The 16,355-nt window shown below is 36.9% G+C and overlaps 3 protein-coding genes across 3 annotated transcripts; 1 reads left to right on the top strand and 2 right to left on the bottom strand.

Annotated features, from left to right (window-relative positions):
- Positions 1-269: 269 nt before the first annotated feature.
- On the bottom strand, positions 270-698 carry LOC143583444 (uncharacterized). The gene has a single exon (XM_077065746.1). The coding sequence runs from the start codon at positions 655-657 to the stop codon at positions 448-450; it is 210 nt and encodes a 69-aa protein (XP_076921861.1). The 5' UTR covers positions 658-698; the 3' UTR covers positions 270-447.
- Positions 699-1,635: 937 nt separating this feature from the next.
- LOC143583443 (nuclear transport factor 2B-like) lies at positions 1,636-3,964 on the bottom strand. The gene is made up of 2 exons (XM_077065745.1): positions 3,631-3,964; positions 1,636-1,838 (listed from the first exon to the last, which is right to left on the bottom strand). Exons 1-2 carry the CDS (start codon positions 3,925-3,927, stop codon positions 1,764-1,766), a joined length of 372 nt encoding a protein of 123 aa, XP_076921860.1. The 5' UTR covers positions 3,928-3,964; the 3' UTR covers positions 1,636-1,763.
- A 4,834-nt stretch (positions 3,965-8,798) lies between these two features.
- Positions 8,799-11,937, top strand: LOC143583441 (uncharacterized). The gene is made up of 4 exons (XM_077065744.1): positions 8,799-8,944; positions 10,014-10,075; positions 11,098-11,296; positions 11,462-11,937. The coding sequence occupies exons 1-4, from the start codon at positions 8,813-8,815 to the stop codon at positions 11,825-11,827; spliced, it is 759 nt and encodes a 252-aa protein (XP_076921859.1). The 5' UTR covers positions 8,799-8,812; the 3' UTR covers positions 11,828-11,937.
- Positions 11,938-16,355: the final 4,418 nt, after the last annotated feature.

Below are 16,355 nucleotides of genomic sequence, written 5' to 3'. Positions count from 1 at the left end.
ATTTGGTTCGAATATAGCCTAATTCCATACCCGTGAAAAAGGACTTCGATCTAAAATACATAGATGCAAAACCATTTTCAGAATCTGATTTGGATATGGACTTGTTTGGTTATTCGAACCCGAATTCAAATTCATTAGTCAAATTCAGGTTTTGATGATCCAATTCAAATAATGAACACCTTAGTTAACCTCTCAGCCGCCCCATGCTTATTGGTTCTACATAACAATATGGCATTGATGAGGCCGTCGTTACAACTTGGTAACACTTGAAATTTCTAGTGGTTAAAGTAGTTTATTAATTGTGATAACTACATTTAAACGAAAACATAATATTCGATCACAAGAAGAGCACAAAATCCAATTCAAATAATGGTAAAGATTTACATAAGTAACCAATAATGAAAGAAGACAGAATTACATGAAAAAAATTAAGCAGCACACCAGAATTTAACCAAGGTACATATGGACCCCAATCGCTAACAAGAAAATGCACATAAGAGCAAAATAGATGACGGAATGAACCAAAATCGAGACACCACTCGTATGGAAATTACCGAATTCCACAACCTTGTTGTGCCCGGGTATCTGAATAAGCAACCCCGGAGTAAGCAGTATGAAGAGCATCATGGCCACGAACACGGGTCCCCAATCCGACATTTTCTTTGTTATTCACGGCTTCTGATTGATCTATATTTTTGTACAAGTTCTGAGTGTGTGACAAAAGTATATGTACAGTTGTATTTAAGGATCAATGAAGGTTAAAGAGACAAGATAGGTATGACTGTGATAGAAGAAAAGTGAACCTTGATTGCCTACTCAAGCTATCCTCATTCCAAATCAATCCCACTTGTTAATGGGTATCAAAAAGCTCTATAAATCATAAAAATGTTCACTTATACGTATATAAACTTAGGTAGATTTTAAATAAAATCAATTAACTTGCATTATTTTATACAGATACTATACTAAATTACCAATATTCTTTTAACTACAAAATCACATAAATCTCAACACTGATAAATTTTGCAATAATGAAACTACTTAAACCAAGACTATTCTTTTCAGATTTAGCATATTAGTTTACATGAAAACATAAACTAAATAGTAATCAGGTTTCGTAAGTAGCGTTCAAACAGTCATTTTTATGAAACTTTATTAGAACCTTGCTTTTTAAAAAACCTGGCACGCACAAAGGCGATACGGCCCCCAAAACCAACAGACATGTGTGAGAGGTGAGGCGAGCCGGTGAGGTATTAATATAATATTTTTTTTAATATTTATCATAGTTTATACCACTACGCAACAAAAATGTGTATAAATAGCATACATGTATAACTAGAGGCTATATTTATAAATTCTTGAGACGCAGGCACGAGGATTTTACTTTAGCCTCTGCACTCTTGTATAATCGCCACAAGCATTCAAAGGCGTGTGGCCTTGGCACCTTGCCTTGCACCACTTTGCAAAATTAAGATCGTAACTTACGATACCATGTTTTTATCCTTGGTTAAGCGATCATGTAACATCAAAGGTATTGAATGATTATTTTCCAAAAACAATAGGTTCAAAACAGTCACTGGTATCCCTAGAAGCAAATGATGGTTTTCTAACAACATAGCAAGTCAGTCAGAAAACTTTACACAAATTGATCCACTTCCAACAATAGAATAATGCAAACCCGTATAAAAGACACAATTGATAGGCAAAATATTCAGAACTGAATGCTAAACTAGCCAATGTCCGGCTTCCAGAAGCATCTCGTTTTAAGCATAGTTCAACCGAAATATGTCGTTGTACACATAAAAGCTTCCTTGGGGCGTTGGCATCAGATGGAACATCTGCACATATACAAGCAGAGAATATGTGACTTCTTTTACTGTCTTTTCATAATTGCAAAAGAAATATTTGTATAAGCTTTTCAAAAGTAAGTAAACCGCAATTATTCAAGAAAATATGCATTCCATATTTCCATGAAAAATACAACAGCATATTAGTATTTACCAAACAGAAGCAGAAAAAACTTTGTATGATGTCAAAATACTTGCACTTTCCAATTTTACTTATGCATGAGCATGAATTGATTTGGTAGTATTTTATCTCCAAATTCGAGAGGATAAAAAAATTGAATTTCAAAAACAGCTTAAAAAAGAATATGGGTGGGTTCAAACGAATCGAAAGCCACCCAAAGTGTATATCTACTATCTAGTGCATAGTTCTTCCTAAATTATATAACTAAAAAATACATTATAAATATCTATTTCACATACGAGCAAACAAAGAAGAAATTGCATAGAAACATGCAGTTTAAGAAAACAGTTGGTTACATATTGCATAGCAACTTAAAGTATAATGCTAAACAAATTGATATCAAAATAGGCATGCCATTGCCTATTGATGTATTGGAAATTTAGCAAGATAATAAAAAAAGCATAAATGCTAAACAAATTAGATATCAAAATTGAATAACAGAGAGGCACTGAAATTATCTACAAGATCATAAAATTAGATGGATACCATGAGGTTCTATAACTGGTAAATAATTCAATGTGATTTCATGGGCACGTCCAAGAAATCAAGAACATGATAAATAAGTCAATACTTTAGAGACAGGAAAAATCAAACACTCATGCATACAGAATGTTACTATGTTAGTAGATGGTAAACAGCAGTCATCCTAACAAATGCCAACATTTGCAATAATTGTACTTGGCCTTAGGCCTTAGCTTCTGAGAAAGCCCTTATGGTTGCAGAAATTTCATAAAACCAACGTCTTGCTTGGAAACTTTACATTTTTAACTATTGTACCTGACTTTAGAATTCAAAGAATTGCAACAAATTGGGAAAAAGTTCAAGTTTTTAAGTCATGTGTTACCACTATTTGGAATTTCTGCAACTGCGATTGTTTTCTTTTGAAAACTAAAACCAACTACAACACTCAAGAACTTCGACACTAAAATCATTGCAAATTTCCATCCACAAGAAGCCTGTAAGAACCCTAATATAAAATGATGATTTCCAAAGCCTTTAAGATCAGAAACTAAAAGATATAAAACAAGTCCAAAATGTAAAATATGGAGTCAACTTCACAACATATTCAACATATTATGATCAATTAGGCTTCCAAACCACAACAAATCTCTCCAAGGTCCATGTATCAATTTATCACAAGTGTGCAGTCTTTACATAAACATTACCAGCCCCCATTCAGTAACCGATTGATCCGACTTGAGATCTATAAATACTAAATAAATAAATAATCAAAGCCGCACTACAGGGAATATGGAATATATGCCAACACACAAGTGTCATGTTTATTCACAAACAGGTACCAATAACCAAGTATATGCATCTCAAAAGTCAAAACAAATACACAATTCAACTTTGTACAAACTATTACATGTATAGTGCATAGCAGATCTACACTCCTTATTTGCTAACATCAACATAACCAATTAACAATTAACAGATCATCACCAACACCACAGAAATTCATCCATTTGAGTTTAAAATTAATCTAGGTCAAATAATCATACACATAATTAGGGCTCAAAACTCAAATCTCAATGCCTAATAAGATCCAAACAGGCATCGATATGCATATATAGATATACATCAAACAAAATTGAATACCTGACTGAACTTAAGGGCGTGTTGTTCACCGGCGAGTTGGAGATTACCGCTAACAAAGACAAGCATACCGCCAGCAGGACCGGAGGGCTGGCAATCGACGGTTGTGATGCTGTGCTTGCACTGCTGGAAGGGGAGAGAGGTGAGCTTGTTGACGATGTTCTGAGAGCCTTGGATCTTCTGGCCTTCGAAAGTCAACATGGAAGACTCCTGGTAGAGGTTGGCTAATCCAGCTCGGTTGGTGTCGAAGGTGGAGTAGTAGTGCTCCACGAATGCCTTTGACAGAGCGTCTGGATCCATTGAATTGAATTGAATTGAATTGAATTGAATGAATGAACCCTTGATGGTGCTGTTGTATTTATTATTTCTAGATGCTTGGTTTGGTTTAGCTAGCTGATATATAACGCTACAAGGATTGGGAGTGGCCGAATGAATGGGTGTGTAGGTGACGTGACATTACACCTTCTTGTGGGCCCCTTCAATTATTTTTTTCTTCCTCTTTTCAAAATTTTGGTTGCTTGCAAACGAGCTAGTTATGGAGTGGTAAGGAAAAGACTTAGTATTCTATGTGATTCAGGTTCGATTTCTGTCTACAGCATTTAGTTTCACTGGCACCTAGTTTAAGTGGCACCATGGTAATGATGAAAGACTAGGCGATTAGTTGGCTTTTACTGGTTGGATCTTTGAACTAAACGTGTTTTATCTCACCACACTATCGTGCCCTCGGCGAGTGTTCACGGGTGTTGGCCTTAGGTGAGGGTTTTTCCCTGATCTAAAGACGAGTGTATCCCGATGCAGTGAATTAGGGTTGTTCAAAAAGCTCGAGGCTCGAAACTCGAGCTTGTGACTCGCTCGATAAAAGCTCGAATAAAACTAGCTATAAAAAGTTGATTTTAAATATCCTGAGCTGATTTGGATCATTTTTGTAACCGAGCCAAAATCGACCCAGGCTCGGCTCGAGTCATGGCTCAGCTCATTTGCTCGATCTTAAGCTCGTTTAACTTTAAAATCGAGCTAGAGCTTAGCTAAGTTGCCTCGTTTAGTTTTGAGCCCGAGCTCGAAACCACCATGGCACTACTCGGGCTCGACTCTTAAACAACCCTGCAGTGAATTTAACCAGTAGCTCATTTAGAGGATTCATTAGCTGTTAGAAAAATAAAATTTTGGTTGCTTTTTTTGCATTTTGTTGGTTTTCTTTTTTAAGTTGAGTAGTGTTTGTTTTTCATTAAAAAAAATAATTATAATAAAACTCATGGAAAACCGAAGTACCGAATTCACTTAATTTATATTATTTTATCATTATTTGCTTTTTTACAACCAACAAAAAATATTATTAATACCCGAGTAACGAAAGCCACACCAAAATGAACACACCAATCCAACAAAATACATCAGAGTAACTAAAGTAAGCCAAAGGAAAAAAGATTGAATGTTTTGTGATTATCTGAAGTTAACAAATTTGACTTTGCCCAGTACCGGATCCAAAGAAAACCAAGAGCCTTTGTGTCTTCCATCAATTTCCCCGGATGAAGCAGCTTGTTATCAAAGACAATTCATTTCGGACCTTCGAAAGCACCCACTTCTCTGTAAGAATTATAGCTTGTAACACCTTCACTTTCTCCTTTGACGTTCATGTAAACTAGTGCATGTTCAACAAGTCGAGAATACCAAACACGAAAAAGAAATAATTTGCCATACGGAAAACCCGTGAATATATCATCAGTTGTTTCATTCGAATTACAACAAATTGAAAACATAACTAACGGGACCGTAATATTTCTCGTTGCCAGACAACCAATGACGGTAACTGATCTAAAATGGTTCTCCAACCAAAAATTACTCACCTTCTTATGAATTCATTGATTCCATGAATAAACATAATTTGGTTGAACATACTTAAAGTCTTGTGACCAAAGTTTGGTGCTTTTTATCAAAACCGAAAAGAAAAAAAAAATGGACGTCCAATTTCCATTCCCACTGGTCTATATATGAGATTCTGTCAACTGAACTAGCCAACGATTTTAACTAGACAAGCTTGCTTAACTCTTGAACAACTAGACTCACTCAATTGTGTAGTATTTACTATTTAGATTCAATTTACTGTATTTATTTATAAGTATAAGTAGCTTAGTTTTGAAACATACACATAGAAATTAATGATAATATGAAAATAATTAACGTTGAGGAAGAATGAAGGGATTGTTGGAGAAAATGTTGGGTTATAAAAAGGGATGCGCTATTCCAAGGTGTTTGTACATACATATGCGACTCGTATAGACATATTTGACCCGTATAGACACTGCGTGTCTGACATATGTACGGAAAAATTAGAGTCCCAACTTTTTGCGGCTAATACGACTCGTATAGACCCTGATGTCTTGTATAGTTTTCTGTAGCCCTATATGCCTCGTATATGCTTTATACTCTTCATATAGTTATTCATCGACGAACTGTATAGGCCATAATACCTCATTGTTCAAAATTTTTTAGAATTTTCAACTTCAATCATATACACGCTATACGGCGTGTGTAGGTTTTTGTGAACGCCATATGCCAACATCATTAAATGACTTGGTTTTAACCAACATCTCCATCATCAAACGATTTGTTTTCAACCAACCTCTCCATCGTCAAACAACTGCATTTAAACAAAAATTTAAAATAAAAAATAAAAGAAAAGAAAGTGTGTTATACGAGGCACATAAACATCAATGAGCTGATGGTAGAGTGGTAAGGGAGAGACTTGGTGTTCTATGTGACTCAGGTTTGATTTCTGCCCATATGTCACACCCCGCCAAGGCGGAAGCGCGGACGCATGACGTCATGTATATCGTAAGCATATGATTATCGCCAACATAGTAGCATTAGGATACCAATAGTTTTAAAAAGCGTTTATAAACCATAACATGTTTTTAAATAAATTAATTTAAGACAAAATTTGGGATTTCTTGTATATGACCCCAAATATCAGTAGGGCTATACAAGCGAAACCCCTCCAAAAGGTATCCTAATTATGCCTTGAGGTCCCGTCTTCATGATTCCTTAAGTGCTTATTAAGTCCCTGAAAAAAACATACGTTTTAAAAAGTCAACACAACGGTTGGTGAGTTCACAGGTTTTGAGACTCGATATGAAATCACGTTATTCATAAAGCATTGAATCAATTCACAAACGAGTATACGATAATCTGTTGAAACAAATATGATGATCCTCCGTCGACTAGCGAAATCTACGAATTAATATGACGAACCCTGAGCCTATAACCAAACCTCGACTTTAATCCATTTGTCCTGTTTAATCTCCCAGATTGAAATATACGCACCCCGGTTCGATGCAATATCGGTGGTTAGCGCGACTAACCTGGCAGTAGGGGGAATGTCAACACCGATAGTACTATCCGTATATTTCAGTGGCTAATTCCGTTAGTTAATGATTATACTATGCAAGCATGCTAAGGGACTTATAGTACTACATAGCCTAACTCAAGTTCGCATAAAGATCGGTTGTTTTGTTTCTAATTATCGCATATAAAACCAATAGTGTATGTTTCTCCCCCTACTTAGAAAATAGTAAAAACAGTAAAAGAGGTCGTGAAACTCATCTCATAAGTTCAGTGTTCATTTCGCTAGCATTTTCAGTTTTGACCCGAGGTCCGCTGCCTTCACACATCCTAAACGTGTAAAGTCAGTTAGTTACCGTTATCGACTCGCAAGTCGGTTTATGCTAGTCGCCTTCACCCAACTAGTAGTTTTGTTAATTTGTTTGTGCCGGTTGCTTTCACCAACCGGTCGTTTCGTTTCTTGTGTTGGTTGTTTTCTCCAACAGAACGTTTCGTTTGTTTGTGTCGGTTGCTTTCACCAACCGAACGTTTCGCTTGAAAGTAACTTTTCATACGATAATTTTTGGATGACCCGTTGGTGACAAGCTTTAATATATTGTTTTTGAAAACAAATATTTATATACTTATATAAATATTAAGAGTATTATTTCTTGGTGTCGGTTTCATTTAGACATAAAAATATATTTATCTTTGTAACAAAGCTCGCACGTATACCTTCAATCATATTTTCTAAGTTACAAACTTTTAAGAATTATATTTTTATATCCAAATTTATATGTAATATCAACATATCTAGTTTTCATCTAAATTCACCACTTGTCTGTATTTATATTTTTAAATAAGAGAATCCGTTTTTTTTATCTATATGAGTCTTTGTTATTACAACAAGCTCAAAGTATATATAGTGTTACTCTCATGTGTATATATTGGCTTATAATAAACTCCAATTCTCGAGGAATTGTTTCGTATTCGTTGTTGATATTTTATAAAGTGCCTATAAACCCATAATTCAAACCACTCCTTCGCTTAGTTAAATGCATATATCAAGTCGTTAAAATTATCACCAATGTCCGTGTATGTCGTATCGGATAACATCCGATAGTCCAATTAATTTCTTTAAATCACTTATATGTAACGCAATATGCGTGTGAGGGCTTGTGCCAGATTAAATATGATTAAACTTTACAAAATTTAATCTAAAGGGAATTAACATAAAGAAATCATGTTTAGTGATTGTACGGAAAAACGGCTTACTTTAGGGAGTGTCACACCATAACATTTAGTTTAAATGCACCGGGTGATTATGGGAGATTAGGCTAGTAGCTGGTTTTCACTAGTTGAATCCCTGAACTGAACGAGATTTATGTCACCACGCTGTCGTGTCTTCGGGCGAGTGTTCACGAGCATTGACCTTAAGTGAAGGTTTTTCCTTGATCGAAAGACGAGTGTATCCCAATGTGTTGAATTTAGTCAGTAGCCCATTTAAAGAATTTGTAAATCATTCAAAAAGAAAACAAGACACATAAACACAAACCGACAAAATATGTGTCCATACGACTTACTTGTACAGGCCTATACGAGTCATTACGGATAAAGGCCGTGCCGCCGTGGTGTTCAAACATCTCGTGCCGAATCGACTTAGGTTATGTGGGATCCCTAATCCAGTTCGTAATCAATATAACCTGACAACTGGATCGCACAAGTAATCTCGCGAAAAGAGCCGTTAGACGACTGGATTTTTTGGCCCGACCCACAACACCCGTTCCCAATAATAATAATAATAATAGGCGGTTTGAGGCATCAGTTTCTTCCAATCTAAAAATCAATCCAAAATTTCAGTGCAACGATGATGATGGTAGACAATCATATGCAAACGCAGTCAGAATTCAAGTACTGGCTTCCAGTTCTTCGTCGATTCGGACCGGACGATCCTTTTTTCGCTTCTGGAAACATTGAACGCGAGCTTCTTGCCAAACAGGTACCTTGATATCTATTTCTTAACTTCCCCTGGTGATTTTAGGATTTGTTAAATTTAGGGCTCACCAATAATTAATTAGCTAAATGTTTAATGACCTGGCAATTTCTGTTACAATATCTGAAATAGTTTTACACTTTTGATGCTTAAAGGAAACTCATTTGACATAACAAAATTGATAGCCAACTTATATTTCTAGGAGGATGGTATGTTGTTGTTGTTAGTATGGGCATGTATGCTAACCGAACGAACACGAACAAGGGCGTGTTTGTGGTTGTTTCTGTAACTTTAAATGAACCGAACAGTTAATCGAAAAATGAGTATGTGTTGGTTCGTGTTCATTGGTTTAAATCTAACTGAATGGAACATAAATGAACAAACATAAACGAGCATATATGAACAAACGAAAACAAAGATAAATGAGCACACCTAAATGAAAACAAATGAACAAATATAAAACATGAAGTACATGATTCATCCAAAAAAAAAAACAAAAAACACATCAAAATTGGTTGTTTAAAAGTACATGGTTTATTCCAAAAATGGATCATGATTCTATCAATTTCTTGCTATTGGCATTAAAACAAACATAAAAAATGGATCATGATTCTATCAATTTCGAGTTGGCCACAGGGAAACAACCCTTGACGCGCAATACTGTTGCGACAGGAGGAGGTAATTAAAAGAACGTTCATGAACATAAATGTACGAACTAAGCATGTTTGTTCATGTTTATTTGTTTTTTAAATAAGCGAACCTCCCGTTGAATGGTTAACTGAACGTTCGGTTCAATTACAAGCCTAACTATGGGTGCAATTGTACTGATCAAGCCCAATAAGTTATAAGATGAATACTTTCTGGAAACACTGCCTCTATATATCTGATTATATTCAGTCTACAATCCAATGCTTAGATTGATTGTATCTGATTGTTTTCCCCTGTTTTGTAATACAAAGTCATAACTACCCATGTATCTCTAGTTACTATGTAGTTAGTTTGCCATCTTTCATTGACCTGCTTGATGATAAAATGAGCTTTGATTAAGATAACACTCTTTCTTATTGATGTCCAGGTTGCATTGGATTTTACTGAAGAGCAAAAACAGGAGCTTAGAAATTTGGATAATGAGGACAGGTACTGTCGGACTTTTATTTATTATTTGTTATCTTGCTCTTTACTTCAACTATACTGGCATGTTAGTTAAACGAAAAATTGCATAATAAGTTACAAGTATGATTGACAACTGCCAAGTCTTGGTTTAGGTCGTCTCTCACTGGATTGATGGAGTTCGTCAGGTGTAATTACAAAAATAGTAGAAACTATGATAAAATGGTGATTGGGCCAATATGCACAGGGGATTATTTCCCAGCCCTACACCTCTTATAGTCTCGTATGTGTTTTGAGTGTCGTCTATATATCTGTTTATTCCTAGGTGACCCACACATACCTGCCTATTATCACATGAAAATCGCAATCTGTTTATGAATGTCCAATGTCCTGTAATTACTAAGAATTGATAGCAGCAGGTTCAGGTCCAAAGATTCTGTTATTTTCTCGTTATTGTGGAACATTTCAAGCATTTGATTGATGGCCAGATGTTTTCCTTAAACTATGTGCACATTAAACTGATGCAATATTCTGGGATCTATGAATCAAAACTCGATTAAAAGTTGTAAAGTGTAAATGGTTAATTCATTCTTGGTAACACATGCTTAAGCTGGCACAATTGCACAACCGACCCATGAGTCCATTAGCTTAGGATACATGACAAATTGTTTATCATTAGTAGTTAATATAAATGTTTCATGAAAGTTTCTTTTCATCCACATCAGCAAGTCAAGGAAAATTTTTAATTAAATGATCATGGCTTCTTTCAATGTATTGGACTTTGTAGCACAAATGCGAGTCTGATCATGGATATATAAATAAATATTTATGCATGATTATAGTTTTATACATATAATCTTTTCCGTAGGTGTAAAAGAGCAGTAACCTTGGACAAAAGAAGATATGGATTACAATTTATTCTCATACATTCATTACACACTTTCTTAACTTTTAACTGTTTCACACACTGCTACATCCGCTAAATGATGCATAAACATCAATATGATTATCTGAGACATTGTTTTATCTACTTGTTTTGTTTGGCACAGTGAAGTGATCTGTCCAATTGTTGGTTGTGGAGCCAACTTGAGATCCTTGACAGAGTTTGAAGATCATTACAATGCAAGGCATACAGCGTCTTGTTCTGTCTGTTCAAGAGTATACCCTACATCTCGCCTGCTTAGCATACATGTGTCAGAGGCTCATGATTCTTTCTTCCAAGCCAAAGTCGCAAGAGGTTATGCTATGGTAATTATTCATCTTCTGTTACTGTTCACTATTACTGTTTTGGGTCTAAACGGGCTGGGGCGGGTCAAGCTGATTTTTTTGCCCATTTTTTGATTTGCCCATATTTTGTTTCATATAATTTGTTTAAAGCTGTCGCCTCTAAATTGTGGTACTTTTGTGGAACAGTATGAATGCCTTGTTGAGGGATGTGGTGTGAAGCTCAAAAGCTACAAAAGCCGGCATCAACATTTAATGGATAAACATAGCTTCCCATCATCATTCGACTTCTTTAAGAAGGCCCAACCGTCAAAAAAGGAAAGATCAAAGAAAAACCAACATAAACAACGCAATGCAACATTTACCGCTGAAAAAGAAGGATTCGGTGCAAGTGCGATGCAAGTAGAAGAGGGGACCTTGAATGACCTTGTTTCAGGTGTTTCCAGATTGACTACTTCTGATTCCACCACTCCTTCGACTGTCAGCTTTGGTCGGCGCCATACTCGTGGCTTGACGTTTGTTCCTCGCGCTGTTCAGCGTGAGGCTAAGAAATGATGTTTTATAGTATGTTAAGCTAGTTGTTTTGGTAGGGAAATTACGGTTGGTTACAAGGGGGTGTTTGCTTCACCGAATGTTTTGTAACGAATGGAAGATCAAAGGTAGCGGAACTGGAATGAAACTCAATGTGGTGTGTTGAAAAGGATGTTGATTTACAATGCATTGTTTTTAACCATTATGATTGATGCATTGGTAAACATCCGAGCCCCTCCGGTAGATGTCTCGGTTTTGGATCTTGCCTTCACTGGTTTTCTACCATAATCTCTTGAAGGCATATCGCTATGCCCATAATTATCAAACGCGATAAGCGCTCGAAAGTGTTGACAAAAAAAGCGCCTGATTTATAAAAAAAAAGCATGCATTATAAAAACAAAATTTTAACTAAAGTAAAACATCTTAATAAGAAAACAAAGATTCATTCTTGAAACAGTTCATAGTATTTAATTATATTTATCATAATTTGATATATAGAATAATAATAGTTATATAAGTATATATTATGTTATTTATATACTTATTAAAGCGTATATAAATAAAATATTAAATGATAAATAATAAACTAGTTGAGCCTTTAATTAGGGGGGAGTTTTAGTTTTTACTTGAGAATAAGAAGAGGGGGGTTAAATGCCGTTTAATAAATAATACGCATGCCATTTGAGAAGTGGAACATGTGGGCGCTTTAATATAAATGCATTGAAATCACATTTAATGCGCTTCGCCCAATAAATGCGCTTAAGCGTCTTAAGCGGTCGATTTGATAACTATGGCTATGCCTAGCAAAAACTACAATTTACATGATTCTGTTGGTTAGCAGGGTATTGGTGGAAGATCCCATGAATTTTCTAGTAATGAATTCTCGTGGTTATGAGAAAAAAAGGAATGGTAGCTTACATGGGGTCAAAGGGTTCCGACTTCCGTCCCTTGGACTTGTTTTGACCGATTCGTTTTTGGCCTTTACGAATATAAACCCTGGATTTGTTGATAAACGAGTTACACGTGTTAAAAAAAAGTCTCTAATTGGAATATAATTCGATTAATCCTTTGAATATAAGCTAAATTAATTCTTTATGGTCACACGTTCAGCCCAGTAAGTAGAAAGTATGGGAAGTACCTTAACGATACGGTCTGGTTTTTCTTAAATAACAATAACAAAAAAACAAGGTAGCAGTCGTTAATGTGGTGAGTGTACATTTTAATCCATTCAGGCATTGCCAGCTAGGATAGGATGACGATACTCCCATCCACGTTCAACACCCAAAAATATCAAGTGACTTTCGAAAGAGTCTCTTACTATTGAACATTGGCAGTTTCGGTCCTCTATTTAAAGATGTTGGTTTGTAGTGGAAAGTATTTATTAAATGATTAAATTAATATACAAAACACTCCATCCAAATCCTAGACGAAAGCAAGCGTATGGAGATTCAACATTGATCCAATATTTATAATATAATATAATTACCTATAGACTTGTATTATATCATTCCCTAAGTTTCTAAAACTCGTAACTATATTAGTTTTAAAAATTCTAATGTGTTATTATTCAATAGGATTATTTTAATCTAGTCTATTTTTAAACCTTATAAATAATGGTTCATGGAATCATCACTGATAAAATATACAAGAATGGATTTTCCTTGTTCAGTAAAAGCAGATAATGAAATACCACTTTATAATGATGAAGTGATTACAACCATAAGAGCTTATTATATTCAAGAATGTCCACAACAATTCCACCCTCACTCTTTTCTATTCCTCCTCTGTCTCTCTTCTTACTCCCTCACCGTCCACTTTCTCTCCCCACTCTTTCCTTCACACAAGCTCCAACTCATCCGATGACATAATATAAATCTCAATTTTAGATCGACTATAACAATGTTAGATTATCATACTCTAAAATAACTTTGGTACAATTTACTACTTTAATAGTTACATTTTTTTTAACTACTTCATGTACTTGTATTTAGTCATGCTCAAAGGAAATTTAGAGTTTAGACTTTATTTAACAGGGTGTAACACAAAATATAATTTTAAGTCCACAAATCTACATCTATCTACATGAAAAAAATTCATGTAACAAGCAGATTCTTATTTGCACATTCGATACTTCAAAATTTGAACGGGCATGAAGAAATCAACGATACTTTTTTATCTTTTGAGTTGTTATTCCGGATCGGTCTGTAAGTTATTTGGTAAATGAATGCTTGCCTCCTTATTCTCATTCCATTGAATATATAGATACAAAACAAATCTCCTATCATAGATGGAGATATCATCAAATCAATCATACTAATCTATACCATAAACATCTCCTAGTATTATGGATGGAGATATTAACAAATCAATTATACCAATCTATACTATAAACAATATTATCTATTACACCCCCGCAGTCGAAGCGGGAGGAGGGCGAATGCTTAGACTGGAGCGAAAATCTTCGAAAAGAGTCCGAGGTAGTCCTTTGGTGAAGATGTCAGCCACTTGGTTTCTGGAAGGGACATGAATAACTCGAACTAGGCCCTTTTGAACATGCTCACGGACAAAGTGAATATCCAGCTCAATGTGCTTGGTTCGTTGATGTTGAACCGGGTTTCCGGAAAGGTAGATGGCACTTAGGTTATCACAATACACAATCGATGCTTTGGATAGGGGCCGATGAAGTTCAAGAAGTAGATTCCGAAGCCAACATAATTCGGCCACGACATTAGCAAGTCCACGATACTCAGCCTCAGCACTGGAGCGAGAGATGGTTGACTGACGTTTAGAGGACCAGGAGATCAAGTTGTCGCCCAAATAGACACAGTATCCGGAGGTAGATCGACGGGTGTCGGGACACCCAGCCCAGTCAGCGTCGGTATATGCTCGAAGATATAGAGATGAAGTGGAGGAGAGATGAAGTCCAAACTCGGAGGTGCCTTGAAGATACCGAATGATGCGTTTTAAAGCGTTCCAGTGAGAAACCCGAGGAGAGTGCATATGTATGCAAATCTGTTGAACAGCATAGGTGAGGTCTGGTCTGGTGAAGGTGAGATATTGCAATGCACCGGCTAGACTTCTATAATTAGTAGGATTATCAAGTAAGGGCCCAGATTCACTGCTCAGTTTGCTGTGGGTGTCAACGGGTGTTGTGGAAGGCTTGCAAGAATCCATGCCGGCACGATGGATAATATCTTTAGCATATGCTTGTTGGGATAAAAATAAACCGTCACCCTGTCGTGTGACGGAAATGCCCAAAAAATGAGATAAAGGACCTAAGTCCTTCATGGCGAATTCCCCTGCAAGGATGGACATTAGCTGCTGGCGAAGTGAGTGAGATGAGGTGGTGAGGATTATATCATCCACATATATGAGTAGATAAGCAATGTTACGGCCGTGGCGGTATAAAAATAAGGAATTGTCTGATTTGCATTGAGTGAACCCTTGTTGAAGAACGAAGTCAGTGAACCGCTGGTACCAAGCTCGGGGAGCTTGTTTAAGTCCGTAGAGAGACTTCTTCAGACGACAGACATGATCTGGATAATCCCGGTGGCGGAACCCCATTGGTTGATACATAAAGATTGTTTCTTGCATGTTCCCGTGAAGAAAGGCATTAGTTACGTCCAACTGATGAATTGGCCAAGAGTTAGAAAGTGCTATAGTAAGGACGGTCCGAATGGTGGATGGTTTAACCACGGGACTGAACGTTTCACCACAATCGACCCCAACCTGTTGACCACGACCATCGCACACCAGTCGTGCTTTGTACCTCTCCAAAGTGCCATCTGACCGAAACTTGTGTTTAAACAACCACATACTACGTATTATATTCATGCCTGGATGCCGAGGAACCAATTCCCAAGTCTCATTTTTAAGCAGTGCACTAAACTCAGTTTTCATGGCATTGTGCCATTCTGGTATGGACAAGGCAGTTGTCGGGGATTTGGGAAGGGGGGCGATAGTATCTGTGTGGAGGTTAAGAACCTGTTTTGGTTTAGAGATGCCATCCATGGCACGTGTGCGCATGGTGCGGGTGGGGGCCGGCGGGGCTGGGGGTATGGTAGGAGAGATAGGTGGGTTCGGTTGTATAGGTAGGGAAGAGGTGGCTGTTGGTGGGCCAGAAGCAGGTGGGCTGGCTGGGGGTGGGCCAGAAGCAGGTGGGCTGGTTGTTGGGGTTGAAGATTGGCTTTCAGATTGGAGACGAATAGGTGGGCCGGGGGAGGGTCCGGTATGCGGTTGGCCTGGTTGGCCTGGTGAATTGTCCGCAGGAGAGGGAGGAATAATATGAGACCAGAATGAGGGGTGTAGAGGTGGTGTTAGGAAGGTGTAGTCGGGAGGTGAGGTTGGTTTTTGAATAGAGAAAGGATATATGGATTCCTCAAAATAAACATGGCGAGATATTAACATTTTGTTGGTGTTGAGATCGAAGCATTTATACCCGCGGTGGTTCAATGGGTAGCCGAGGAATACACAAGGTTGGGAGCGGTTAGTAAGTTTGTGGGAGGTGGTGGGAGGAAGAATGGGGTAGCATAAGCACCCGAACACACGAAGG

This window comes from Bidens hawaiensis, unplaced genomic scaffold (assembly GCF_021521415.1).
Source record: "Bidens hawaiensis isolate Kalapana, Puna unplaced genomic scaffold, B.hawaiensis_p1.1 tig00032397_1, whole genome shotgun sequence".
Lineage (NCBI taxonomy): Eukaryota > Viridiplantae > Streptophyta > Magnoliopsida > Asterales > Asteraceae > Bidens > Bidens hawaiensis.
The sequence above is the reverse complement of the archived record's forward strand: the minus strand, read 5'-3'. Positions and strand labels throughout refer to the sequence as shown.